General features: G+C 40.3%; 2 protein-coding genes across 3 annotated transcripts in view; both read left to right on the top strand.

Moving 5' to 3' along the window:
* LOC109047824 (lactosylceramide alpha-2,3-sialyltransferase-like) overlaps positions 1-22,682 on the top strand; it is a 30,273-nt gene that overhangs the window by 5,516 nt on the left and 2,075 nt on the right. Inside the window, exons 2-6 of one of the 2 annotated variants that reach the window (XM_042737741.1) lie at positions 7,940-8,056; positions 8,181-8,298; positions 16,818-17,155; positions 17,250-17,436; positions 17,523-17,669. In XM_042737741.1, the coding sequence (XP_042593675.1) occupies positions 8,019-8,056; positions 8,181-8,298; positions 16,818-17,155; positions 17,250-17,436; positions 17,523-17,669 (828 nt within the window). In that variant the 5' untranslated portion in view covers positions 7,940-8,018. Of the gene's footprint in view, positions 1-7,939; positions 8,057-8,177; positions 8,299-16,817; positions 17,156-17,249; positions 17,437-17,522; positions 17,670-22,682 lie in introns of both variants that reach the window. The other variant, XM_042737740.1, reaches the window with a different exon arrangement.
* On the top strand, positions 3,588-6,515 carry LOC122139568. Its single transcript, XM_042737739.1, has 2 exons — positions 3,588-5,928; positions 6,263-6,515. The coding sequence occupies exon 1, from the start codon at positions 3,610-3,612 to the stop codon at positions 5,587-5,589; it is 1,980 nt and encodes a 659-aa protein (XP_042593673.1). The 5' UTR covers positions 3,588-3,609; the 3' UTR covers positions 5,590-5,928; positions 6,263-6,515.

Raw genomic sequence — 22,682 nt, 5'->3', positions numbered from 1 at the left:
TGAAGCATCCTGGGTTCTATCGACTCGACCTAAGAGGCAGCGGAGACCGCCACAGTATCTTGAGGACTATGAGGTTGGTCCAGTGAGACAACAGACAGTCTCATCTCGTACAAGTTTGTTACAGCATATGCATGGTCTAGAGGGGTGGAGCTCTCACCATGAGGGAGCGGCTATGATGATGCCCGCTGAAAGAACACATGTCACAAGGTCCCCTCGTCAGGTTCAGTGGGAGTCCGATATTAGTGAGCATGATGAAGACTACTCTCCCAGCTATGATACACGTTCAACTGGCCGACGTGCAGAGTAGACAGACACTCCGACACCCTTTGCAAGACACGAAAATGAGCTGTATGAGATGCGTAGAGAGAACACATCATTATCCCGATCAGAAGAGAAAAGGCAGAGCGGCCATGCACATCTTTGGAGTATTCAGAGGGAAATGCATTCTCCGGTAGCCTCAGTTAGGACAGAGCAGGGGGCATGACAAGAATCGTGGCCAGTACCACCCCCTCCTATAAAGGATCACTTTCCGACCCGAAGGGAAGAAGAGGAGTATGACGACTGGCTGGCCCCCGCCTCCACCATGGCCCTTTGCTGAACCACCATCAATGCCTCCAGAGGGTGAGGAGACCCAGATGGTCACAATGATAGATAGAATGATGAAGGAACTCCAGCTAATCAGAGATAGTGCTGTATCTAACTCAGCAACTAAAAGTTATCTGTCTTCAACCCCTAAGAGACCACCAGCTAGGAAGTTTCATGATACTCAGCCTCTGACTCACGGGTCGCATTTTTACTCACCAGGCATCAGCTCTCCTCCTGTTATGGACTCGGCTAAATCTGGGCCTTTACCTAAACCCGTACCAGGACCTCACATAACTCATCGTACCCCCTCTCAAGACATACCATACCAGGCTTTATCAGCTATGGTGAAGGAAAAAGAATACCATGGGCCAACGCCGAAAATTCCCCTCTTCATCCATAGGGACCCCATGGAATTCTCCCGCCTGAAGCTTGCCCTAATGAATCTGTTGCCAAGGGATGCCACTGAGCTCTTCAAATATCAGGTACTCGTGGACCATCTGAGGTTGGAGGAGGCTTGCCTTATAGCTGACTCATACATCAATTCGCATATGCCGTACTCAGACACAATGGCCGCATTGAATGAGAAGTTCGGGCAGCCACATCAAGTCGCCTTAAAGAGGATTGCTGCTGTCATGGACTCACCAGAGATAAGGCGGGGTGATACAGCAGCCTTTGAGAAGTTTGCTTTGCATGTTCAGTCATTAGTGGGCATGTTAAAGACCCTGGGCTCTGATGGAGAAGTTGAGCTGAGATGCGGCTCACACGTTGCACGGCTGCTCACGAAACTTCCGCCTGAGTTGAGGGCAAATTTCAGACATCAGATGTTCCATCGACCTGGCTCTACTCATACCCTGCTTGACTTAGCAGAGTGGCTCCAGTATGAGTCGTGGTGTCAAAGTTATGACACCCTATCTGACACCTGAGTCCAAGGGTCACTGAGCCACAAAGCTGAGAAGCGACACAGTAGATCAGCGGCTACCGTGCTACATGGGGCAGAGAGCTCTGGAGGTAGTAAGGCCACAAAGCAAGATGGTCAGAGTTCCTCAGATTTCAAAAGGAGAGGCAAAATAAAGCCGTACTGCCCATATTGTGAGAGTTCAGAACATTTTCTGAATAAGTGCCCAGCCATTCAGAAGTTCACAAGGGAGGAAGTCATAGAGTGGATCAAGGTGAATAAAAGATGCTGGAGATGTGGGAGGGCCCACCTAGCTGCACAGTGCGACCTCAAAAGACTCTGTGACCTGTGCCAAGGAAAGCACTTGAGAGTTCTCCACAGTGTGAACACCCGTCCCACTGCAGAGCCACCCAAAGTAGAGAGTTGTCTAGTGAACAACGGTACCGAGGTTCTTTACCTGGATCGGCCATCAACTTCCACTCATGTCCTATTAAAGGTTGTGAGAGTGCTTCTTCGGAACAAGGACCGAACTCTTGACACCTATGCGGTATTGGATGATGGATCGGAACACACAATGCTCCTTCCAGAAGCTGTTGACCGACTTGGTTTGCAAGGTAGACAAGAGGATCTTGTCCTTCGCATAATATGACAGGATGTCCAAACCTTGAAGGGATCATCCATCTCATTCTGCATATCACCCCTTGCACATCCCAGAAGAAGTTTTCAGGTAGCCGAGGCGTTCACTTCACAGCGCCTCAGTCTTGCTGATCACTCATATTCCATCTCCATGTTGAAGAGGAAATATAAGCATCTGGCAGACCTCCCTATTGAACCATTCGAGCATGTCAAGCCACTTGTATTGATAGGTGCGGATCACCCCCATCTGCTCACTCCAGTCGAGCCAGTGAGGTTAGGCCCTCCAGGGGGACCGCCAGCTATCTGTACAAGACTGGGTTGGATGCTTCAGGGACCGACTCACCTCATCCAGTCGATAGCATGCGCAGAACAGTGCCTCCTTACCAGTGTTTCACCGCAGACAACAGAGTTTATGAGAAATGTTGAGAAACTCTGGCAGATGGATGTGCTGCCTTTTCAGAGGGACAAGATGGCAGTGAGATCGAAGCAAGACAAGGAGGCAATAGAGCACCTGGAGGCAAAGACAAGGAGGGTTGAAGTTGCTGGCATCTTTCGGTATGCTACTCCGTTGCTACGGAAACAAGATATGCCCCTGTTCCGTGCATCCAAAGAGGCGGTTCTACCGAGCTTGAGGAGTACAGAGAAAAGATTGGCTAAGGATCCTCAACGTGCCAAAGCTTACTGTGAGGCAGTCAATCAGCTGGTACAATCAGGAGCTGTTAAGAAGTTGGGCCCAGATGAGATCTCAATGACTGGCCAATCATGGTACATACCTCATCACCTAGTTAGCCATAATGGGAAGAATCGGCTTGTTTTCAACTGTTCCTACCAGTTTCGTGGACTGAATCTGAATGATGCCCTTCTTCCAGGACCGACCTTGGGCACATCTCTTCTTGGGGTCCTGCTGCGCTTTAGGCAACAAGCAGTAGCAATTAGTGGAGATATCAGGGGTATGTTCCACCAAGTCCAGCTTCTGCCAGAAGACCGGCCACTTCTCAGGTTTGTGTGGAGAGATATGAAGCGTGAGGATCCCCCTGATACCTTCGAATGGCAAGTTCTGCCTTTTGGCACCACCTGCTCACCTTGTTGTGCCACCTTTGCTCTTCAACGGCATGCTAGAGATCACAGTGTTCCAGGGGATGGTGTCAGAGACTCTGTAGAGCGCTGTTTCTACGTTGATAATTGCCTTCAGAGCGTGCCAACTGCAGCTGAAGCCAGAGGATTGGTCGACAAACTCAGGGAGACTCTGGCATCGGGTGGATTTGAGATCCGTCAGTGGGCATGTAACATCCTGAGTGCCATCGGACATCTGCCAAAGAAAGCAAGGTCGGACAGTATGGAGCGCTGGCTCTCACATGATGACACAGGTCTGTCTGAATCAACTCTTGGACTTAGTTGGCATTGGGAATCAGACATCTTGGGGTATAAGAGCCGCCCACTGGACTATGGCATACTGACTATGCGCAATGTGTATAAAATTCTAGCTCGGCAGTATGACCCTCTGGTATGACCCTCAGTATGACCCTCAAGGCCAAGTCTACCTGTCCTTCCTGGCAGCGAGATCAAGAGTCGCTCCCCGGCGACGACACTCCATTCCACGTCTTGAGCTCTGCGGTGCTCTAACAGCAGCCCAACTGGCAAAGATGTTGGAAGGGGAGCTGACCTTGAAGATTGATAAGACTATACTTTGGAGTGATTCAACTACGGTGCTTACCTGGCTGCAGTCGGAGTCGTGCCGTTTCAAGGTATTTGTGGGCACACGTGTAGCTGAAATACAGGAGCTCACGGAACCCAGTGCCTGGCGGTATGTGGACTCCTCACTGAATCCAGCCGATGATGTCACGCGGGGTAAGACTCTTGGGGAGCTCGCCGTGCCTAATCACTGGAGTCAAGGGCCCCCTTTCCTCCTCAAGGGACCCCACGAATGGCCATCTCAATTACCTAGGCTGCCTGATTCAGATTTGTCAGAGTACAGGAAGTCAGTTTCCTGTGGTATTGTGACTAACGGTGACTGGCCATGTTCTCTACAGGGTGGCCAACACACTTGGAAGGATCTGGTTGAGGCTACGGTGTGTGAGCTTCACGGGGCGGCAGGACTGGGTAGTGCGGTTACTGCTTCAGACTATCATCAAGCAGAAATTATCATCTACCAGAGAATCCAGCAGGACTGCTTCCCAGAAGAACTGTTCCACCTCAAGAAGGGCAAGTCAGTACCAAATAGTAGTCGACTACTTACCTTGTCCCCAGAGTTAGACCCTGAGGATGCGATCATACGTGTTGGTGGTAGATTGCGGCGGGCTGAAGCTCTCGATTCTGCTTTTAAACACCCGATCGTCTTGGATCCCAGTCATCCAGCCACCAAGCTCCTTATACAGGACTATGACACTCGTCTCTGTCACCCTGGATCTGAATGGGTTTACGCAGAAATGCGTCGCACTTTCTGGATACTGCGCGGGAGTGAGGCAATTCGTCATATACAACATCTCTGTAAGGAGTGTAGAAGATGGAAGGCCAAGCCATCGGTGCCCAAGATGTCAGACTTACCAGTGGCCCGTCTGCGTTTATATAAGCCAGCCTTCTATTCCACGGGTGTGGACTGTTTTGGGCCTTTCCAGGTGAAGTTGGGACGCCGCTCTGAAAAGAGATGGGGCATTATTTACAAATGTCTCACCACACGAGCGGGGCACCTGGACCTCTTACACAGCTTGGATTCAGAATCGTTTCTAATGAGCCTCAGGAGATTCATTGCCCGTAGGGGTACGCCAGCTGAACTCTACTCGGATCAGGGCACAAATTTCAAGGCAGGAGAGAAAGAGCTTCGTGAGACATTTGATGGTCTATCCTCAGAGCTTCAGCAACTTCTAGCGAAGCAGAAGATTACTTTCCACCTCAACCCCCCAGCAGCACCCCATTTTGGTGGGGCATGGGAGCGAGAGATAAGATCAGTCAAATCTGCTTTGTATACCGTTATAGGAGCTCAGCCAGTCTTTGAAGAAGTACTCCGTACTGTCTTGTTGGAAGTCGAGGCGATACTGAACACAAAGCCACTGGGATATACCTCAGCCAATATAGCAGATCTGGATGCAATCACTCCGAACGTCCTCTTGATGGGGCGGCTAGATGGTGCTTTGCCCCAGGTGGTATACAACAAGAGTGAAGGCTTGAGTAGGAGAAGATGGAGGCACTGTCAGGTCTTGGCAGACCACTTCTGGTCTAGGTTTATCAGGTACTACTTACACACCCTGCAGCCTCGACAGAAGTGGCATACCCCCAATGTGGATCTTGCAGTCAACTCTGTTGTTCTGATGATGGACCCACAGCTTCCCAGGGCTCTTTGGCCAGTCGGCAGAGTGACTAAGGTACATCAGAGTGTTGATGGTTGTGTAAGGTCAGCCGATGTCCGGATCAAGGACAAAGTCTACACCAGACCAGTTGCCCGTCTCATTGCCCTTCCAGCTATCCCAGATTCATAATGGATTCCATCGTAGTGCCTATGGAAGCGACTGAGCAGTGAGCCTTTCTCAGGAGCAAACTGCATGCAATTTGGGGGCGGCTGTGTGAAAGTCTCACTAATGACACTGATTTACGACGTGGATGGATAAGAGCGCTCTCGTCCCGGTTGCGGGGACTCTTATTTTGACGGAATGCAGCTCATACGGTGGGGTGCTTCAGAGTGCGCGCGCACCGCGATCCAGTCTTGCATCAGCCGTCATCTTCAGAGAGAACGAGCCGTGAAATTCCCTGACTAAATTCAGTTTTGATCTTCGTTATGTTCCTATGAGTGTTTAAAGTTGTGTGCGTCCAGAGAGAAAGTGAGTACTATAGATTCCACTGTTACTCAAGCCGAGTTGATTGCAGTTTGCTGAGATAGAGATGTGGAGAGAGTTATGACACAAAGTGGATGCTAATGTGAAGTATAGAAGTATTTGAGTTTCATCCAGTACAGTGTAATTATGTGTAATTATGTATAATTATTATACATGTAAGCTGTGGATTATGTTTCATGTTCTGCTGTATTCAACGGCAACATTGTGTTGATGTTTGGGGAAGCCAATAGTTGTAATGCCATTTATGTTGTTATGAGTGTGATTGTGATAAGAAAGAAGCATTGTTTGTTAGAGCATATCTTTTATTTGTTTGTTACAGACCACACACTCATATGCTGACACTCCTCAGGACATACAGCAAAGACGATACCACTTAGTACCCATATACATGCTCATCTTCGATCTGTGCACAGAGAGCACTGTTTAATACAGCTCATTAGGATCTGGCTCCCCCTCTTCATATGCTTGTATAAATAAATCTGTTAAACTGGATTCCTTCTTCGACTTTGGTGTTCTTACCGACACACCCGGACCAGCTTCACCTCATTAGCAACAGCTAGCACCTTACAGTCCTTAGCCCCTCAGCTACAACTGTGGACACAAATCGCGTGTGTTGCCAATAAAGACACGACGCTGTGGTGGTGATTAAACGATTAAAACTAATTAAAACTCTGATGTCACTAGTGGAAGCGCAAGTGTCTGAGAGTGCAAGTGCAAGTCTGCAGTCAGACCCTTGGGGTTTGCGGTAGATAAATAACCGTGCATGTGACTTCTTTATTTATAGAGGCCTTCTAACAATGCAGACAGTGTCAAAGCAGCTTTACAGTATTAAATAGGAAAATAGATTTGCTTCTTATTCTGTGAGATAAACCGTCACTCTTTCCACAGCTTTTGCCGGTTCTGCTTGGTATTTCTCCTTGGTGTTCTTTCTGTACCTGCATAAGCTCACAAACCGTACAGAATGGTGTATGACTGCAATAAAGGTATGAGAATTATTCCTTTATGAATAATTCTTTCATTGAGTAAAATTGGTCATGTAAATGACCAATAGATTGTGCAACATTTAAATTATTTTTAAAATGTGTATATTATATTATATTATATTATATTATATTATATTATATTATATTATATTATATTATATTATATTATATTATAATTTTCCTGGTTCAGTAACATACTCTTGTAAGAAAATAGCAGTGGCTGGGACAGAATAATTTCAGTATCACTTAAAATGATACCATCTAATCTTGTTTGTATAAAATAAACTGCTGCTCAACAGTTTTGAGCTAACGGACCTGTTGCTATGAAAGCAGCTCCAGGATGAGCTTCAAAGATCCTAACAGTCCTGGATCGTGTCAAATCAATGGCAACACTGAAATCCAGCTAACTGAGTGTTCCACGTTATTTCAGAGACCTTGCTTTTTGACACTGGATCATATCACAACTCTGTTGTTTTTGTATTTCTGTGCTGTATATTTTCACACTTTTCAACAGTGATCCAGTATTCGGCTGTCCTGTTGTATGCAAAGAAGTAAGACTCTTGATGATTCTCTATCAAGTGGTTGTCAGCATCAAGTCTAAACATGATTCAGTGGGCTCTATAACACTTCTAGCCCTCGGCTAATTTTCAAGAAATCACTTCGCTTTAAATGTTTTAACATGCTTACCTGTTGATCAAAAATGCCCTTAAACTTGCACCAGAAAATTTGTTTAGTTTTATTTCATAACTTTCAGGAGAGTGTTCTCATTTTTGCAACCCAGTATACTTATCACGTTGATCACCTTGATTTTCCTGAATATTTTTGAAATGCTTCTTTGGCAACTGATCAAGCAGACTTGCTCTAAAGAACCCTAACATGTTTTCTGAGTAAAGAGGAATTGCTGAATTGAACAGATTTGCAAACAGGACTGAGAGAATGCATCCTTGGTGGTTTCAGTACTGCATTGTGTGCTATTTTAAGTAAACGGCATTGGGTTTTTTTCTGTTTTACAGTGCAGTCGAGCACATACGGAAGTGCACACCTCTTGTTGAAGTCAGCAGCAGTGAAGAGAGGATTCAGCGTTTAGCTATCATGAGGAGAGCCATCAGACAGTGGCAGTGTGAACCCAGGTAAACTGAGGACAGGATAATACTGGGATGCTTCCTTACCTGGAGGAATCCCCCCGAGAGTGTCATGCACTGATGCTGTAAGTTTGAGCACATTTAGGTAACGGACCCTTTTTTACTCCAGCAGAAGGCTGTTTATTCCTCTTGTGGGCTTGGTGTTGATTTTGCTGGCTCTTTTGAAACTGCCTGCCTGTCACTTGGACCCGAAGCCTGTGGAGGTGCCAGTGGACCCCGTCTATAGAAAGGTGCGTCTGTCTGTCTGTCTTTTACATCATCTTTACATCAGATTCAGGAAGTATCTGCACCATGTCCGTGATCAACTCAAATGAACTTAGCTTCTATTGACTTCTGTGTGGCATTGATTCACAAACATAGGTCTGGTGATGTGGATGGTATTCGTGGGGCCAAATTCTGATTCTGTTTGCTGGCACATAAAAGCAGAACACTATGGTTTCAGGTTCTGTTGTTGCTAAGAGAGTTCAGCAGAACTTGTGACCATACTCGTCTAACGATGCTTCTGAGAAACGCAGATCTGATCCGTCTGTACCTCTGATGTGATACGAGTCATGAACACTGTCCTAAAACTGTGTTTCCTCTCGACTGTTGGAGTTCAGATAGCTTCCATAGATTGTAGTTGTGCCTGTACGTGAGTTTGATTATGAATTGATAGGAGGGATATTTTATAGTTTTTATGACTTTATTCTTCAATGTGGAAAATGACGACGTCACATTGAGTAACATAACGCAATCTACCAAAAATCTACCAAAATCTAAAAATCCCTAAATTAACTGCTTTTTCCTGTTGACTTCTTTTGTCCTTTTTATTGTCTTGATAAACGTTGATGGTGAGGTTGAGTGAACTGAAGGATGTGACCAGGAGCTCATCGTCATGAATGTAGGCTGTCAGTTCCTGTTTGAAGGGTGTGAGAACGAGTGCTCTCTGAGCCTGTTCCTCTGCTAACAGCATTGTGTTATTCTTGAGCTCACATAGTGAAAGTTGTGAACAGTGCTGGCTTTGGTGACGAGGTCAGAAATTCAGCGTTAGAAGTGCACACTACTGTATGAAAAATTATAGAAATAAGAAAACGGAGTGTGGAAAAAAAATTTGATTCCTGGCTATTTCCCTTTGCTGTTTTCAAAAATATAACACTGAGAATTTCTGAAAATGATTTTTTTGTGATGTTTTATTTCCCAGTTCTAATTTATTTATTTTTTGTTCTAAAAACATTCTAAGAACATTTCCATGCATTGTCCTAGCAATGTTTTTTTTCTTTCTATGACGGATTTCCGTCAACTTCCGGGAAAAGAAACATTTATAATCAATCATCATCCCTGCCACGGCTGCAGCTTCTCAGTGACAGTGATGCCGCTCGGGATTGGGCTATTAATAACAGTTCTGCTCATTCACGCAGGTTCTGTGTTTATAACGCGATGACAGATGAAGGAATGTATCATTTGCACGTGCTTTTGAGTCATGAGAACTCACTCGCGCGCTCTCATTTTCTGTCTGCCCACAGATCATGATAAGGAGAGTGACATCTTTTAATAGTTAAAAGTGTTTGCAAATTAATGCAACAGTTCAATAAACAAGTACTGCCTGATTTTGCTCTGTTTCTTTAAGGAAAATAGTTCCAAATCTAGTAACAGCTCAGCCTCTTCGCATCTATAAAAGCAAACACAGCCGAGTTTCATTCATTCAATGAAAGAGCATTTTTGAACGAATCTAGTGAGTCAGTGATTCATGATCACCCATTCATAAAGACAGTCACTTGCTTCACTCCTGAATGAATCACCCGGTCAAATGATTCAGTTGAATGAATGATTCGGTGATAAAATCAGTGAACTTGCCGCCACCTGCTTGTGGATTTAGTTTAATTTATGGCGTATAATTTCAGTGATTTAAATCATTTAATATTTCTGTATTCAAAATTTTATATTAAAAAAATTAATCTCCACATGAATGTATGAATTTAATTGCACTCTGCCGCCTCTGAGCATCATTAAACGTCTGAAAATGTACCTACAAACCACTTTTGTGTTCTTCTGTGCACCCTCTGTTGTACTAATTATTTTTTTTATTAATACTAATTTCATATGATTGGTAACGTATTTGTCTTATTCTACTTCTTATTCTACTTAACATTTTTTAATTTGACAGATGAAAATGATGCCATTACAAAGGTAAAAAGAAAATACCTCTGTAAATCACTTTAGTCACAAGTCACCTCGTATTACTAATTTTTTATCAGAATATTTGATCATTGATCAGAAGGTGATCCGAAATTTTTTTTTAATTAGGAGGACAAGTGCTTCTAAAAACAGTAAGTGTAGAGCCATGTGTAACAGTATATTGATCCGTGCATTAGGTCTTAAAGAGACAGCAGCCTAAATAAACCTCCTGCTGTCTGTCATTACACAGTGAAGACTGCCCAGTGTTATTTTACAGCTGAATAGATTATAGTTAGACCTAACTGGAAAAAAAAAGTTCATTTAATTTATATCTTGTTATTGTTTTTGTTTGTGCTATTGATTGTCATTAATTTATTTGTTCTTTATATATTATGTACTATTTACTTGTCTTTTTTAGTTAAAATAAATTCAGTTCTGAGTGCACGTGATGCTTGGGTGGCGTGGTCCATGGGAAATAATCCTGCCACCACAGCTGGAAAAAATCCTAGGAAACACTGCATACATTTAATAAAATAATAAAAATGCTATTACAGATGTACAAAGAAAATTCCCCTGTAAATCACTTTGAGCCGAATTAGGAAGGATAATTGTTGCTCCAATTTTATTTTTTATTTTTTTGTTAAATTACGAAGACAAGCGCTTCTAATTACATTAAGAAAGAACTGTTCTTAAACTGGGTTTGTGACAGGCATGGCTGTGGAATAGGGTTTGGCCAAGGAAACTTTGCTTTAATCCATCTGTTTTAAGCGGGTAGTTTTATTTTTGTTCCCGGGATGTTCTCCTAAGATAGGATAACATCCTCTTCAAACATTCTAAAAATGTTTAGTGATGTTTCTTTAAAGTGTAGCTTTGTAAACACAAGAACATTCCAAAATGTTTTATAAAAAATCATTACACCACCTCAGGCCTCAGTGATGTCTCATAGCGTTTTCCTAATGTGGCTGTGAGAGTGTTCTTCCTTTGTTATCTTGAAACATTGAGCCAGTGTTTTATTGACAATACTGTATAAACTGTTACCTCAACAACATACTCAAAATATCCTCAAAATGTTGCAGAAAAAGTGTTCTAGCTTTGTTAATGCATCACATTATAAAAACATTTTATAAAAAACAATCCATCACCTCCGGCCTCAATGACATCCTTACAGTGCATCTGAAACGTTTCCACAGCTCTTCAGTTTATCAAGATTTTATATTACAGCCTTATTCCAAAATGGATTAAATTCATAATTTTCCTCAACATTCTACAAACATACCCCATAATGACAACGTGAAAGAAGTTTGTTTGAAATCTTTGCAAATTAAAAAAAAAAAAAAAAAAAAAAAAAAAAAAAAAAAAAAACAAAGAACAAAAATCACATGTACATAAGTAACACATTGTACAAATGTACAATATTTGTGTAAGGTGCATCATTTTTGCTCTGGTGATTCTTGTTTAGTTTGTTCATCTTGGATGGAGTCTTCCTGTGGCAAATTCAGTTGATTGGTCATGATTTGGAAAGGCACACACCGGTCTATATAAGGTCTCACAGTTAACTGTATGTCAGAGCACAAATCATGCCATGAAGTCCAGGGGATTGTCTGTAGGCCTCCGAGACAGGATTGCTAGAGCGGGCCACTCGCCCAAACTGAAAGATCAGGGGAGAAGGGACATAGTCAGAGAGGTGGTCAGCTCCAGCGTTTCTCTGTGAAGAGATGAGAACCTTCCAGAAGAACAACCATCTCTACAGTACTCCACCAATCAGGCCTGTATGGTAGATGGAAGCGTCTTCTCAGTGAAGGGCACATGACCCTGTATCAGAGTAAAATATTACACAGGCCTATAATAATAATAATAAATGCTCATGATGTCACATAACAAAATAGTTGTTTCAAACACTGAATGTTATTGAGTGAATCCGAGTAAAACACGTCATTAAATAATCTCTTTTGCTGGAAAACAGGTATTTAAATACTTCTCATTAAAGTAAAATATACTGAAAATGTATTAGGGTCGTGTTTCTATTAAATGCACATTAAAGGTGGCAACTGAGCTTGCAACAATAGACCGTGCAGCATTACGCGTCATGCACCTGATCTCAGTAAACCTGCTGTATTTTACAAATAATATGAGCAAATAATTACTTAATTTTAATTTTATTTTATTTTTTTAATTGCGCCATCCCAGATCTCAGCATATGTTCAAATTGGTTTAAACATGCAGCGCTAGTCTGCTAGATTATCGTAAACCAAGCGCTTTGTATTAAATGTGTGTGAATAACCTTGCAAAAAGATAAATTCTACGCCCAACTGCCACGAGAGCATAAAACATTATGAATACTTATCATGGTGTAAGCTGATGTAGTGATGAAGACGGAATACTGGAGGAGACTAGCAGCTGTAGTTTTGATAGTGGGCCCGGAGTCTTAATGAAAGTTTACGTGAGCGTTCAGGTGAAAATATTACGGTGGCCTTGAAGTGCAAAACAGATTACAATTAAGAAAACAAAATAACAAATTACAAACGCAAATGCAAATCTAAAAAACAAAATAACAATTCAGAAAACACAACAACAATCCAGAAAACAAAATAACAAGTCATAAAACACAACGTCAAATCAGACAAACCGGAAGAGGTAGGTATAGTTTGAGACAGCGCCATTGGTTTGGGATTACTCACCGCTGACTGGACAAGACATCTGTCAACAAAAGTATACAGAAATTTGAAAAGGGAGAAAAAAACTTCAGCAAAAGATGGGATCAAACCCGGGTCGATCGTGTCAAAAAGCCAAGAGCACACACTTAACCACCTGCACAAAATAGGTGACAAAATACCAATGCCAAAATATTAATAAGACAGGTTATTTGCAGAAAGTGTAAATAGACGCTCCGTATGTTTTATTCCATAGTTAGCACAATTCATACAATACATTTAAACCAAGCTACTTTAAGACCATCTCTGAACTTTCTACCACGACTCTGCTGTTTTTCGGCTTGTTACAGGTGCTGGTCATATAATTAGAATATCATCAAAAAGTTGATTTATTTTATTAATTCCATTCAAAAAGTGAAACTTGTATATTATATTCATTCATTACACACAGACTGATATATCTCAAATGTTTATTTCTTTTAATTTTGATGATTATAACTGACAACTAAGGAAAATCCCAAATTCAGTATCTCAGAAAATTTGAATATAACTTAATACCAATACAAAGAAAGGATTTTTAGAAATCTTGGCCAACTAAAAAGTATAAAAATGAAAAGTATGAGCATGTACAGCACTCAATACTTTTGCCTGAATTACTGCAGCAATGCTCTAAAACTTCCTGGTATACGGCTGTGTTGACCTTGGACCTCAGAAAACACAGTGGACCAACACCAGCAGATGACATGGCACCGCAAACCATCACTGACTGTGGAAACTTTACACTGGACCTCAAGCAACGTGGATTGTGTGCCTCTCCTCTCTTCCTCCAGACTCTGGGACCCTTATATCCAAAGGAAATGCAAAATTTACTTTCATCAGAGAACATAACTTTGGACCACTCAGCAGCAGTCCAGTCCTTTTTGAAGCGAGACGCTTCTGACGCTGTCTGTTGTTCAAGAGTGGCTTGACACAAGGAATGCTCAGCTGAAACCATGTCTTGCATACGTCTGTGTGTAGTGGTTCTTGAAGCACTGACTCCAGCTGCAGTCCACTCTTTGTGAATCTCCCCCACATTTTTGAATGGGTTTTGTTTCACAATCCTCTCCAGGGTGCGGTTATCTCTATTGCTTGTACACTTTTTTCTACCACATCTTTTCCTTCCCTTCGCTTCTCTATTAATGTGCTTGGACACAGAGCTCTGTGAACAGCCAGCCTCTTTTGCAATGACCTTTTGTGTCTTGCCCTCCTTGTGCAAGGTGTCAAGGTGTTTAAGGACCATGTATCCCTGTTCTTAATTGGCCAGCAAACTCACCTGACCTTAACCCCACAGAAAATCTATGGGGTATTGTGAAGAGGAAGATGCGATATGCCAGACCCAAGAATGCAGAAGAGCTGAAGGCCACTATCAGAGCAACCTGGGCTCTCATGACACCTGAGCAGTGCCAGACTGATCGACTCCATGCCACGCCGCATTGCTGCAGTAATTCAGACAAAAGGAGCCCCAACTAAGTATTGAGTGCTGTACATGCTCATACTTTTCATGTTCATACTTTTCAGTTGGCCAAGATTTCTAAAAATCCTTTGGTCTTAAGTTATATTCTAATATTCTGAGATACTGAATTTGGGATTTTCCTTTAGTTGTCAGTTATAATCATCAAAATTAAAAGAAATAAACATTTGAGATATATCAGTCTGTGTGTAATAAATAAATATAATATACAAGTTTCACGTTTTGAATGGAATTAATAAAATAAATCAACTTTTTGATGATATTCTAATTATATGACCAGCACCTGTATTTCTGTATATGTTGATTGACTGATGTCTCGTCCAGTCAGCGGTGAGTAATCCCAAACCAATGGAGTTGTCTCAAACTATACCTACCTCTTCCGGTTTGTCTGATTTGTCGTTGTGTTTTCTGACTTGTTATAATGTTTCCTCAATTGTTGTTGTGTTTTCAGGTAACGTCGGCGACATGAACTGCGAAAATGAAACACAGTTCAGTTCTTATATACTCCAGGTGTCAAGCAGTGATTGGTCAGACCTGTTAGTGTGAATGAATGATGTGGCATTGGAGTCTTCCTGAAAGAATTTCCACTGACGCTTTCATGTCCATGCATTACCTCCAACATCATTCAATCTCACGTGTCAGGACTTAAAGTTTTTAAAAACTTCCCGAAAGCACAAGGCCAGGCTGAATAACTTTTGTAACATTAATAATGATTAATCTATATTTAATTTATACAGTTAAAACTATGCAGTGTCCTTTTACATTTGATTATTACATTTCTCTACCTGAAAATGTATTTTAGGCCTACCGGAAAAACCTGAAAAGCACTGTTTATCTAATTTGTCCTTGTTCTATTGTATTTTCTGCTATTGCTTGTAATTTGGTTATCTTCAGAAAAGATTTTTAGCACTGAGCCCATAGTAGCAGCCAAATAAAGGTCTCAAAGTTTTAACAGCTTAATTTTTGTATTTTTATATATAATTAGACCAATATATGTTTAGACACAGGCACAATTTTTATTATTTTATCTGTTGACCAAAACCTATTCTATCTAAAGTTATATAATCAATATGGGCTTAAAGTCCTCACTCTGAGCTTAAAAAAAACATTAGTGTCAAATGATACCTACCTTTTGACTCTCCTTGCTATGGTCCTGGAGTTATGAGTCATTATTTTTGTGTATGGCACTCAGAAAACAACAGTTTTTAAAATTCCTTCAGGGAGTCAAGAGCTAAACAAAAAGGCCTATTTTGTTACAAAATACTGTAACTTTTGGATACTTAATGCTATCACCACAAACAGAGATGGCTAACATGCTGGGGAACATCATCAAAAAAGAATTTTCCTCCAACCTTATTTCTGTCCTGAGATATAGTATGTCAAATAAGACAGATATGTAAAATTTCTTTGCACGGCCATTATTTTCTGAACTGACAAACAGCTGTTCTGTCTTCCTTAAAGTCTTATCTCTGAAATGTTTTATATGTTCTGGTGTTTGTCCTATGTTTTTTACAAAGCAAAACATAAAAGTTTTAGTGGTTTACAAGTCTTGGAGAACATTCCAATTGTAGTTGAATAAATAATCTTCCTATATGTATCTTTTTGGAAAGATCTTTTAATTGCATCAAGAATGCTTATCTGAAAGTACTAAAAGCAAAAATTACTTCTGCCTAGGACTGCACGATAAATTGCAATAAAATCACAATTGCGATAAGGCAAAAGTTGCGATTGTCATGCATTTCTTTCAGTGAAGCACGCTTCTGTTAAATAAACAAATATAAATGTAAATTTAAATTCACGCTCTGACAGTCGCTGTCGCTTAGAGAAAAGCAGAAGTGCCCTGAGAGCAGTGCTATGCAACTTTTGTTTCTGACACTTGTTTGTTGCAGAGAACTGAAAAGAAGTCAAGTGATGTGGTGGGGGAATAATAATAATAAAAAAATAACAGTCCAAAGGCAATTCTGGCAAGGAATGAAAACATCCATTAATAGAGCTGTGTTGTCTGCATATTTGTGAATGCAAATGCTATGCTTCCTAATATCAGCTAATGCAGTTCTTCTCAGCTCCTGTCCTGGGCACAGAACTGCATTCTACATTTCTTCTTTATTTACACGACTGATTCATACATAGAAATCCCGTGGGTCCCCACAACCAGAGTTATGAACCACTGTCCTAAAATGAGCATGTTAAAATATCAAAGGGCCTAGGACTGAGCCCTGTGGCACAACATACTTCACTTTTTTGGGAGGTCAGATATTTAAGCAATGTCAGGTAGGATCTAAACCAGACTAGTGCCTGTCCATGATTGCCAAAGCATGAAATTAATTTTCTATGTTTGGTGATGCCCTTTTTACCAGGAGGTAAATTGCACAAAATAAATGTTTTCAGTTGGGTTAACGTGTGTATGCATTAAGCAGTGTATTTTCACTTACAGCATGTCCAGTCCTATGTCCGAGACATACTGGCCCAAGAATGCAAACCTTCTTTTGCCCGACAGAGGATGGAGGCTGGACACTACAGCTCCACACCAGTGCTAGAGCCCTTCTTGGACAAGAACACTCATCTGAATGAACAAATATTCCAATATCCCTCACCGTTTGGTTTCCTGGATATGAAGAACAAGCTTCAGGAGATCCTGGACATCCTACCAGCCTCCTCTGAGGAGAGACGTGGAGGGAGGGACTGTCGTCGATGTCTAGTGATTGGAAATGGAGGAATACTGAAAGGACTAGGACTCGGACCTCTTTTTAACCAGTTTGATACCATCATCAGGTGAGAGTCTGCTCTGCTTAATTTGTCTGATTTTACCTAAAGGATGTGCATGTGGGTTTGCGCGTATATATACAGGACTGTTGTTTGTATGCAGATTGAACAGTGGTCCTGTGCGAGGTTTCAGTGCAGATGTTGGGAACCGCACCTCCATCAGGATGAGTTATCCTGAGGGCTCCCCGAAGGTCTGGGAAGACATGGATTCAGATCTTAGATTTGTGGCTGTGATCTATAAGCCTGTCGACTTCCACTGGCTTCGTGCGATGATAACCAAGACGTCCGTTGTGAGTGACTGTGTGTGCATCGGGCAGATGATTGTCTTTATCAGTGCAGTATGTCTGAATGTCACATTTAACATGTCACCTTTCAGTCGCTGTGGGACTGGCTGTATTTCTGGCAGAATGTGCCGGTGAGTCTCCCGCTCAAGGCCTCCCAGTTCCGTCTGCTGAATCCAGAGATTATTAGAGAGACTGCTTTGGATCTGCTTCACTATCCCAGTGTTAAGGACTGGGACAAGGTGGGCTGCTTTTCATTGCTTTTATAGGGGGAAATGTTTAGGTTTTATGTGTTCAAATCATCATCTTACAGTGTCTGATGAACATGATGCAGGACGACTGACTGCATGATGGAATCTGTTAGAATGCAGTTATAGGAGTCTAGCATTCTAGAAATGAAGACAAAAAAAATCACCCTCTTATATTAATCATATAATATAAGTTAGCAATATCACACCAGCAAGAGTGCTGTTATATTGATTTTATACAACAGTCTGATAAACAGTTCAGTGATATTGTTCAGTTTTAGACACATTGTTGTCAGTATTGTCTATTTTTGCTCAATTTTACAACTGAAAATAGTTCCAGTCATAGGATGACCATACGTCCTCTTTTCCCCGGATATTTCCTCTTTTTGGACCTACGTTCAGCTGGTATTTCTTAATTGCCCAAAATGTCTGGGATTCGGCTGTTTTCTTAATCCCCCTCCCGCTGAATCTCTGACCACTGACCACTCCTTTAAACATTCTAATATTGTATTTAATTTTGGCAAATCAGGGAGCCACTTTCAGGATGCGGTGTATTTAAATATTTTTTAATGACTGTTTGCGCTGTTTACTTTCACTTTCAATTTCACTGATCACACATACTCTGTGCACTGTAAAAAATGATTCACTTTATTTACTCAATAAAATTGTTTAAAATTGTATATCCTATATTATTAAGTAAATTTAACACACTAGAATTAATTAGAAATAATCAAATTAGATGCTTACAAGCAACCATTCAAAATGATTAGAAGAACATGAAAAAATTAAGTAAACTTTACACAAAAATATTGATTTCATTGAGAAAGAAAAAACGGAAAAAACACTATGCTAAAGAATACTATGTTATACATGCCAGGCCAGTAGTTGGCGATCATGAAACACCCTGTGAAAACATTATATGTATGCACATGACGTCAACTTTTTTACAAATTCACATTTTTGTTGCTTACATAGATATGATACAGGCATAATGTTCAGAAGTTTGTGTCTTCAGTCCCTCAAAACATAGTTATTGAAGACACCTAAAGTTCAAAAACAGAATCACTGAAGGAGAAAAGGGTAAATTTATAGAGTTACCATTATAGTGGTCAGTGTTTGCTTTAGTTGTTCTCTTGACCCTTGACTTTTTAATATTACATTTTGTATGGTTGTTGTAACTGAATTATAACAGCTAGATATGCCAAGAGTAAAGCTGTTCAGGTGGTGTTGGTTATGATTTTGCATAATCATTGTTTGGCCTGAGTGTTATAAATACAGCCTGTTCTCTGAGTTAAATTAACGTTCAATATAGCAGCCCCTGTAATTCAACAATAGAAAACCTGAAATATCCTGTTCAATCCAGAGTTTAAGAATTCTGATTAAGAAAAAAAAATTGTAGTGGGGAAGGGAAGCCTTCTTTTAGACACACAGTGACATCAAGAACCAGCGTATGAATCTCAAGAATGGTGACGAACAGCATATTCAGATAAACAGATGAACTGTAAGCATCACAAAACAAGCTACTAAAAATTGCATAAAAAAGTAAAAATAAGAGAAAATATTAAGAATAAATCTTAATACAATTAATCTCATAATTTATTCATGCCGCAAAGCATGATGGGAGCCATAAATGAGTTTTGATTGGTGGCACCCAGAATGCAGTGCAACATGCTTTTTGATATTCACCATTGTTGAGGTTCTCAGCCTGATTCTTGATCTCTGTTGCCTAAATGAAATAAATTTTCTCTTTTTTTTAAATGTTTTGAAACATTTGCTTCTTAGAATCTCTCTGATTATGCTGAAAATACCAGACCTTATACTGTACAGACAAAGGACGTCTGTTGTTGATAAGACACAACCAACTCAGAAATCCAGATCAAACAATGTCAAAACAAACAACACCAGATGATCTTATTCCTTATTGGCTTGTCTAACTGCTGTATCACAATTACAGCAATCAAAAAAAATTGTTTAAAAGTTTAAGGGTCAAGAGCCCAACTAAAGCAAACACTTACCACTGTAATGGTAACCAAAATGTAGATTATGCTCCTTCAGTGATTCTGTTTGTTAACATCAGGTGTCTTCAATAACTCTGTTTTGGGGGCTTGAAAACACAAGCTTTTGAACACTATGCCTGTATCATCTCCATGTAAGCAACAAAAACATGAATTTGTGAATTACATTTTTGCGCTGTGTTTGTTTCTTAATCGCTAACTACTGGCCTGGTATGCATAACATAGTATTCCTTAGCATAGTGATTTGTTTTTCTTTCTCAAAGAAATGTTTTTTGTTTTGTTTTGTTTTGTTTAAACTTTACTTATTTTTTTTTGTGCTATTTGACTCATTTTGAATGGTTAATTTCTAAGCATCTCATTTGATTAATTCTAATGAATTCTTATGTGTTAAATTTAATTAATAATATTGCTTGTAATCTGTTGCAACAATTTTATTAAGTAAATATAGTGTATTATTTTTTAACAGTGTACACCAACTACGCACACATTTCCTATCATGTATGCCTATGAAAGACGATCGAACCAATCAGAGTAGGTATGGGGCGGGTTAACATGTGCAACCCCGCCTCTATATGCAGGCTGCAGCCAGGTGCTTCTTGTTTTTTGTCCAACAAAACCAATATTTTTGTATACTTTTTACTTATTTTTTTCATGTTATTTTACTCATTTTGAATGATTGCTTGTAAGCATCTCATTTGATTAATTCTAATTAATTCTAATGTGTTAAATATAATTAATAATATTGCTTGTAATCTGTTGCCACAATTTTATTGAGTAAATATAGAGTATCACTTTTTACAGTGTGTAAAGAGAGCACATCTTACAAGATCAGATATTAGTTTATGAGTTCAGGATCTTTTGAGCAGCAAATACTCCAGCATGGTCTTGTCAGTTATCTCTCCTTATTCTCAACCTGAGATCAGTCAAATCTGAGTCCGGCAGCTCTTGTTACATGCCAAGTCCGCGTTTTTTTCTACAAAATTGGGCTACTTTTCAACTGTTACCATTGGTTGATTTTCTCAAGTGGGTTAAAGGTTTGAAATATTGCATAAATTACATTTGACTGAAATGCTTGTATTGAATCTTTTGCATTCTACCTATGATAAAACTTTCATGGATTTCTACTTGAACTGTTCCCTCCTGCTGGAATGACCTGCCCAACTCAATCCAAGCAGCTAAGTCCTTAATATTTTCAAGAAACGGCTGAAAATACATCTCTTTCATCTTCATTTGACCCTTTGACTCTAGCACTCTCTATTCTAATGCTACTTTTAATTTTATCTCCTTGTTGTTGTTTTTTTAATGAAAGAACCTGACGCTCTACCAATAGCACTCTCTATTCTATTTCTATTCTAACTACTTTTTTTATAAAGAAAGAAGAGCCTCTAACACCAGCATCCCCTATTCTTTTTTCTATTCTTTCTAATTGTTTTCTTTTCATTTATTATAAAAAGAAAATAAGCAAACAAACAAAACAACAACAACAACAACAAATTCTATGTATACTGTTAGGTGAAGCCCCACCCTTGTCCCCGCCTTTTTGAAAAACTAAAATATGGCCACCCTATCCAATCAGAGCCACAGCAGAACTGTTAAGCAGGGCTCTGAACCGGTTCAAGGAACGAAAACGAAAACCGGAAACGAACAAAATTTTGTCAGGAACAGAACCAGAAACTAAATCAAATTTTATAGTTCTGAACAGAACCAAAAAATTTAAATAGCCATTAACCGACAAATAACATTATTTAATCATTCCATTTAATATTTGAAATTTGCTGTCAGCCAAGCACAAATTCCAGTATGCAAATGTGAGCTGATGCATCCAGCGAGTGAAATGTCTGCTCAGCTGTGAACTCATCATAGGTAAGATGAATTCAACAGATCACACGCACCTGCAGCGCTTGTGAAAGGAGAAAAAAGAATAAAACTATAGGCTTACATAAAAAGGAATATACACGAAAAAATATATTTTACTGAAATCATTGACAGGTTAACCAAATGAAAGAAAAAAAAATGTTGAGTTTCAGTTTATTGTGATTCGATCCAAAGTTCACGGAATGGAAAATGAGACTGCAGAAAATTGTTTCATTTATTTTGCAAAAGCTTTACAGTTTTGTTTATTTTTCAAAATCTTGACAGTTTTGAATGATGTTTTGCTTCTATCTGTTAAACCATTCAGTGTTTGTATGACCATATCACGCCGGCGCCTCACGCGCCGCACAGACACAACAGATTTTGTGACATTGCAGCCTGTTCATTATCAAAATAAAATACAGTTAAAGAAACATAAAAGTTACACTGCTCCGTTGTTCAGTCTGTTGTGTTCAGCGTGACCAGTGCCTCGCTGTGCTGATATCGACCGTTTCAATGGCAACAACATAAACAAACGTTACTGCACATGCATGCTTTTGTGGCCCTAACTTAACTTCCGGTCGACTTCCAAATAGAATCAATAACAACAGCTAAGTAGTGCCTCTAGAGCAGATTATATTTTGATAAAAAGCTAAATATGTTTGCTGTGTAAATCAGATGGACTTATTGAAAATGCAAATTGATTCTCTGCCAGCAGGGGGTGCTTTAAAGCGGGAGAAGCAGAGGTTTCCCCAGTAACTGCTGTACACAGAGCTGCGCTGAGCTCACAAACACTGCTTTATCAGACATATAACGTGCAAGATGAAATGAAAATGACATCGGAAATTTAGACTTAGTCTGAAGATAGTCTTTCTTAAGAAATACAGTGATATAAAAACACCCGCACTTCGTTTTGATTTTTAAACGTGCCGTACGTGCTCATGTTTATTTAACGAAGCCTTTTAGAAAATCGGTCAGTTTTGATATTGTGTAGAGTGCCACAAATAAATAAATGTATGGGAAACACATCCCACACCTGAGCCCAACTTCAGTCTACACATCACCTTAACTTAAACTCTTGCGTTTGTAGCCGGCGCCATAGCAGACTGATAAACAAACACAGACCGGAAGTTAACGTCGG

This window comes from Cyprinus carpio, chromosome B14, assembly GCF_018340385.1.
Source record: "Cyprinus carpio isolate SPL01 chromosome B14, ASM1834038v1, whole genome shotgun sequence".
In the NCBI taxonomy this organism is placed as follows: Eukaryota; Metazoa; Chordata; class Actinopteri; order Cypriniformes; family Cyprinidae; genus Cyprinus; species Cyprinus carpio.
Note: the sequence above shows the minus strand (reverse complement) of the source record. Positions and strands in the feature narration are given on the sequence as shown.

Bases quoted from the DNA above. Each gene is read 5' to 3' on its own strand.
- LOC122139568 (XM_042737739.1), top strand. From the start codon at position 3,610: ATGACCCTCTGGTATGACCCTCAGTATGACCCTCAAGGCCAAGTCTAC.